Genomic DNA, 6305 nt, shown 5'->3' with positions numbered 1-6305 from the left:
TTAGCATCACTGCTGCAGGTCAGAGTCACTGAACTTCCCTCCACTATCTCAGCAGAGGGACTCACTGACACAGAGGGAAGTCTTGGAGCATCTGGTAAACAACAATGTATTTTGTGTAAAAACAGATTCCATTAGTAACATAATGCACTATTTAGAAGACTGTGGTATCAGAAAATGAAAATGTGACTCACATTGGATATGTAAGAACAGCGAAATAGAGTTGATGTGTCCATGTTGATTCTCAGCCTTGCAGTAGTAGATCCCTCTGTCTTTGGAGCTGATGGAGGTGAAGTGGTACTGTCCCCCTGGTCCTTGAAGCAGCAGTTCGTTCTCCTTGTACCACGTGTAGGTAGCTGCTGGGTTAGCATCACTGCTGCAGCTCAGAGTCACTGAACTTCCCTCCACTATCTCAGCAGAGGGACTCGCTGACACAGAGGGAAGCTTTGGAGCAGCTGGTAAACAACAATGTATTTTGTGTAGAAATGGATTCTATTAATAGTGTAATGCAGTACTTGTGGAAGAACTGTGGTATTAGAAAATTAAAATGCAACTTACATTGGACATGTAAGAACAGAGATATGGAGTTGATGTGTCCATGTCTATTCTCAGCCTTGCAGTAGTAGATCCCTCTGTCTTTGGAACTGATGGAGGTGAATTTGTACTTTGTCCCTGGTTCTCTAAGCAGCATTTGATTCTCCTTGTACCAGGTGTTGTTAGCTGCTGGGTTAGCATCACTGCTGCAGCTCAGAGTCACTGAACTTCCCTCCACTATCTCAGCAGAGGGACTCACTGACACAGAGGGAAGCCTTGGAGCATCTGGTAAACAACAAATCATTTTATGTAGACACAGATTCTATTTATACTGCAATGCAGTACCTGAAAGAACTGCAGTATTAGAAAATGAAAATGTGACTCACATTGGATATGTAAGAACAGCGATATAGAGTTGATGTGTCCATATTGATTCTCAGCCTTGCAGTAGTAGATCCCTCTGTCTTTGGAGCTGATGGAGGTGAAGTGGTACTTTCCTCCTGGTCCTCTAAGCAGCGGTTGGTTCTCCTTGTACCAGGTGTAGTTAGCTGCTGGGTTAGCATCACTGCTGCAGGTCAGAGTCACTGAACTTCCCTCCACTATCTCAGCAGAGGGACTCACTGACACAGAGGGAAGTCTTGGAGCATCTGAGGTACAACATACGTATAGGTACACAATTCATTCATAAAGAACTTTTTTGTCAAAGAAGACAGAGCAGACAAGTTCAACTTACACTCCACAATTAGAAATCGAGATCTAGAGTTGACACATTGCTTCTCATTTCTCATTCTTAAATTAAGCTTGCTTCCAACGCAGTAGCTCGCCTCTGAAAATTCATTTAACACACCTTGTAGGGGCGTCGCGACCACGAGTTGCACTGTCACACTTTTCAGCATATTCAGCTTTCAGAAACATGGACCACAGAATCACGCAGCCATCACATGTACCATCCACTCTGAAACCTCAATTCAAAGCAAATATTCCTCCTCCTGTCATCTCTGCCGCAACATTACTTTTAGCTATTTCCAAGGCCACAAGACATCCCACTCCCATGCCCTTGCCTACAGGAGTTGACATAAAGAGAAACCAATGCTTCAGTTAGGACAATCCAGGACAATCCATCTGCAATAATCATAATTTAGCCAGCTGCAGCACACCTCAGTGCAGATCCCTGCATGGTTGCTTCCTCTGCAGCAGTGGTCAATCTTGACTTGCCTGCCTTCACAACCGTTTTGTATCACTCACATCAGTCATCAGTCTTCTTTAATTCCAAGCACCAGGATCTCAGTGTCACTAACTTTTACCCCCATGTCAGCAACCCTCCACTTATACACAACAGGACGACAGATTCTCAGTCAGGTTCAGTGCAGATACCAGCAGGTTTGCGTCTTCTGCTGCCCTCACAACCACACAAAACATGACCAAATCACTAACTTGGTCTACCCAGGGGTCCCATCCCAGGCAGATGTGCTCAGACAACCTACAAAGGAAGGTGCTAAGAGGGCATCTGGAGCTGATGTCTGAACCAACTGGCTTCTTTCAGCGCGAAGGGGCAACGACTCTATTGCATGTAATAAAAGTCGTAGTCATTCTCCTGTAGTCATGCCTTTTGTGCACCGCTTCACATGGTGGTCAGTCACCAACCAGTTCCTCCTCTGTGCCAAAGCTTCCCAGCCACATCCCTTTGCTCCCTCTATAACAGATTCCAAACCTCTATTCCATCATTCAGTGTAACTGTGTTGTCCAGCTTCAACTTATTTGCTTACCTCCATCTGGGCATCAAAACACTCATGATACCTCTGCAACATGATTTATTATTTTATGGTCATTTTCCACTGACATCTGTCCTCCTGTCCCACTGCATCAACATGTTCCAACGTCTTAGGTCTCAGCCTCTAACTGGCACTCTCGAATCCATGCCTTCCTTGGTTTCCTGTGGAGTTCATTGCAGCGTCAACTAAGTCGAGTTGAGTTAAATCTGCACCATCATCTTACCATACCCCTACCATATCCTGTATCCGACCTTCCTCCATCTACGCAGACTGCCTGGTCTATTCACCCAAACAAAGACAGACCAACCAAGCCAGCAATCCAATGCCCATTATATACTTTAATCTAAATTCACACCTAAGCCCTTACAAATGTAGAGTATGCCATATACAAACCATAACAATCTCACAATGCTTTGCCTTCTGACCCTCTGTTTGTTAAAGAGACCGGTCAAGTCCCAACTTTATGAAGCCGGGGTAAATCAAGCACAAAATTTCGAATTACATTTTTTGTGGAGTCCTTTGTTTCCCAATTTATTTTCATATAATTACAATTAGACAATAACAATGTGTTACACAAAACCTATGAAGAGAATTCACAAGAGGCTTTCTGTAAAATCTCTGCAAGAAAAATGCAATAAAATACCCAAAGAAACGGTACTAAAATATTACAGGTATTTCACGAAACGTACTGCAGTGGCACCTAGCGAGCAAACAAAACACACAGTCACCAAACTGCCTTGTAAAAATCATCTTTGCTAAACACATACTGCTGTAACAAAAGCAGATACAATTATCTCATCATTTTAACCAGAAAACAATACATACATCCATATTTCATGGAAGTGAAAACAATACAGGATACAGTGGAATTCTTATGCAGTGTTTTCATTCTCTAACCATCTGCAGTCCTACACACAGTAGGCAAACAGAAAGTGGATATTTAATGCATATAACTTAGAAATTTACCACTCTGTCACTACATGTCTTAAATAAAGCCTTATGTAGTATGGGACTATTAACCTTCTCTTACCATCCACATCTGTTGCTATCTGTCAGAAAGACTTCCTGTATCTTTGCACTTTGACTTCAGCACTACCACGAGAATGCAGCCGTAATACGCCCCCTGCTGTCCAAAAGGAAAATCAGCAGAATAGCAACAAACGGATTTTAAATGTATTTCAGTGTTTGTTTGTTTTTTAATCTATTTAATTATCTGTTTGCCACCTGGTTACACTTATCTTGTTTTTTTTCCCCCACTTTGAACAAGTCCTGATGGCCAGTATACTGTCTTTCCACTTTTTCTTATTGACACAGCTTCCAGCTAATGGGCTCTGCACTTAATAATCAAGGACATGGGCTGTTAGTCATCGTATGCATATCTGCTTTTCATCTGCTCCAACCCTCAAGGCCTACATCATGCTCACTCTTAGTTTGCTTCTCCAGGTTTTTGTTTTTTTTGGAGGTCCACCCAGGAGCTGTGGCTGATCCCTGATGAAACCTTCCCCCACATCGCAAAAGCTCTAATCAGACATCTCCAACATAACACTAATTTGCATTCAATAAACAATCAAGCTTTACATTGAGGATGTGTTTTTTTTTGCTCGTGGATGAATGACTAACCATATTCAGGACATTCATGTTGCCATACATAGAAGGTCTTTCGGGGTCCATTGGACCTCAAGAAAGAATATGTGCAAACTATTTGTTAGTATTATAGACTTTCTACTATGTTAGATACATTTTCTGATAAGTTTACGTATTTTTGGTTCCAAATGCATGACAAATGTACGTCTTTTTATATTTAAAAAAAAAAATCTTAAAAAAACAAAACCAAAAAACCCCCCAAAAACTAATACCTATCACCTAAACCAAATGGCCTGGGGTCTGAAATACCCCAAAAGTCCTGAATAGTGTTAAAACAGGTGCAGCAGATGCTGAGAAGGCATGACCTCTGACATTGTTCGAACTTGAAAAACACTGCATCCCACAGGTCGATGGCATCTTCGACACCCCTGCCTCATAAATGTCTTTTTTCAAAGCTGTTTCAAAGTGTTACCCTGGAAATCACACTATCACAACTGTTTTCGCTCTTTATGAGGGCTAAACTGAAAATTCAGAACTTGACAGATTTCATTTTTTCACAGTTTTCACTTACATTTCACATCAATAGTTATCCTTTTAGAATTCCTCCCCAGCTCATTCTCAGCTGTACAGTAAAACTCTCCAGACTCAGAGGGCCGGATGGAGCTGAAGTAAAACTGTGATTCTTTACTGAGAGGATTTCCATTCTCCTTGTACCAGGTGTAGTTAGCTGCTGGGTTAGCATCACTGCTGCAGTTCAGAGTCACTGAACTTCCCTCCACTATCTCAGCAGAGGGACTCACTGACACAGAGGGAGGCTTTGGAGCATCTGGAGGAGATGAAAACACACATGAAGGCTGAGATGAGAATGTGATTGTTTTAGCACGACCTGTTTTGCTTGTTAATGGTTTAAATAGTAAATGTAACGCATCAGGAAGAAAGAATACAAATTCCAGATTTTATTTATTTAGTCCATCCAGGCATGTGAACCAATCTGTACAACTGAAATCCTATTTGGGTCAGAATAAATGGCCTTTGTTTATGCAGAAGAGCAAAAAATGTGTTGGATGTAACAGTACATGTGACTCATCTCATCTCAGGCTGTCAAACTGAGTATTGTCTTTTTAATTTCTTCCAAAGACTCCCTTTACCATAGAGCTGTTTCTTAACTGCTGGTGTTGGTTGTAACTATTTCGACTACTCTGACTGCATTGGCTGAGAACGGCTCCAGCACCACTGTCACCCTCCAGAGCATAACGTGGTGTCTACAAAAAAAGACTGATGGAAAATGGATTTTCAAACTTTGTGTTTGAAAACAAACAAAAAAACCCCTAAAAACAGAAAGCGACAAAGTCAACTCACACACTGCAGGAGAACGGAAACACTTCTGTCCTTTAGCTGCACAGTAATATCTGTCTGAACGACCAAATGTCTGCAGGTGGAAATATCTTTTCTCTTCTGTAACTTTGACTCCATTCTTGTACCAGATGTAGGAAGGAGTGTCAGCCTGCTGATCATTGCTGTGACATGTCAGTTCCGTGCTGGTAGGAAACTGGATGCATGCTGATCTCCCCACTTGTATCTGGAGCTGTGGATCTGTGACAAACCAACAGTCACGTTAGTTTAGAAAGAAATGTCAACACACTCATAGAAATGTGTGCGGTATGTTGACTCTAACTGACTTCCAGTGAAAATGTTACCTGCCACAGACAGGGTGACTCCAGGTAATCCAGTATATTTCCCACCTGATTGGTTTGTTGTAAATCTAAACTTGTACACAGCTGAGTCGCTCTTTCTCAGGTCTGTGATTCTCAGAGTGCAGTCGTTGTTTCCACGGTGATACTGTACACGACCTGAATAGTCCGGGTCTGTTCTCAGATCCACATAGCTGAAAGGACTCTGTTTTGAAAACCAGAATGTTTCCTCAACAGTAGTGTTACGGCCATCTTTTCTTAAAGGGTATGCGTAGGTGCAGAGTATTTCCACTCTGGAGCCTTTTAAGGCACAGATGTGAGTAGACGGGTAAATCACTCCCCAGTCATTCAGGCTGTGTGTCACTGGAACACAGAACACATCACAAGTCATCAGAGTCACACCTGAAAGGTTCAGTGAACAGACTTGTTTGTAGCTAGTTTTGAATTCATTGTAGCATCAGAAAACAAACCTGTTTGTATTTCTGAACCACATTTTAAATCTCCTTTGAGGGACATCGAACAATGTGTCCTGGAGAACCAACAGTCTGCAGGTTTTCACTTCAACTAAATACACACTGATGAGCCGTCTTTGGTGAAGAGCGGAGGATCAGTGGAACCACCTGCAGACAGGTATCTATCTATCTATCTATCTATCTATCTATCTATCTATCTATCTATCTATCTATCTATCTATCTATCTATCTATCTATCTATCTATCTATCTATC

General features: G+C 41.9%; 1 protein-coding gene across 1 annotated transcript in view; it reads right to left on the bottom strand.

Moving 5' to 3' along the window:
• Nucleotides 1-5: 5 nt before the first annotated feature.
• The window catches only part of LOC103375478 (B-cell receptor CD22-like), a gene marked incomplete at its 3' end in the record, with an annotated part of 9381 nt that continues 3081 nt past the window's right edge, over nt 6-6305 (bottom strand). Inside the window, exons 2-8 of the mRNA XM_008305779.1 lie at nt 5585-5941; nt 5247-5480; nt 4459-4713; nt 918-1178; nt 556-816; nt 192-452; nt 6-91 (exon numbers count right to left, since the gene is read on the bottom strand). Of these exons, the coding sequence (XP_008304001.1) occupies nt 6-91; nt 192-452; nt 556-816; nt 918-1178; nt 4459-4713; nt 5247-5480; nt 5585-5941 (1715 nt within the window). The remainder of the gene's footprint in view (nt 92-191; nt 453-555; nt 817-917; nt 1179-4458; nt 4714-5246; nt 5481-5584; nt 5942-6305) is intronic.

The sequence above is a fragment of the Stegastes partitus genome, unplaced genomic scaffold, assembly GCF_000690725.1.
Source record: "Stegastes partitus isolate 25-593 unplaced genomic scaffold, Stegastes_partitus-1.0.2 Scaffold2613, whole genome shotgun sequence".
Taxonomy (NCBI): Eukaryota; Metazoa; Chordata; class Actinopteri; family Pomacentridae; genus Stegastes; species Stegastes partitus.
The sequence above is the reverse complement of the archived record's forward strand: the minus strand, read 5'-3'. Positions and strand labels throughout refer to the sequence as shown.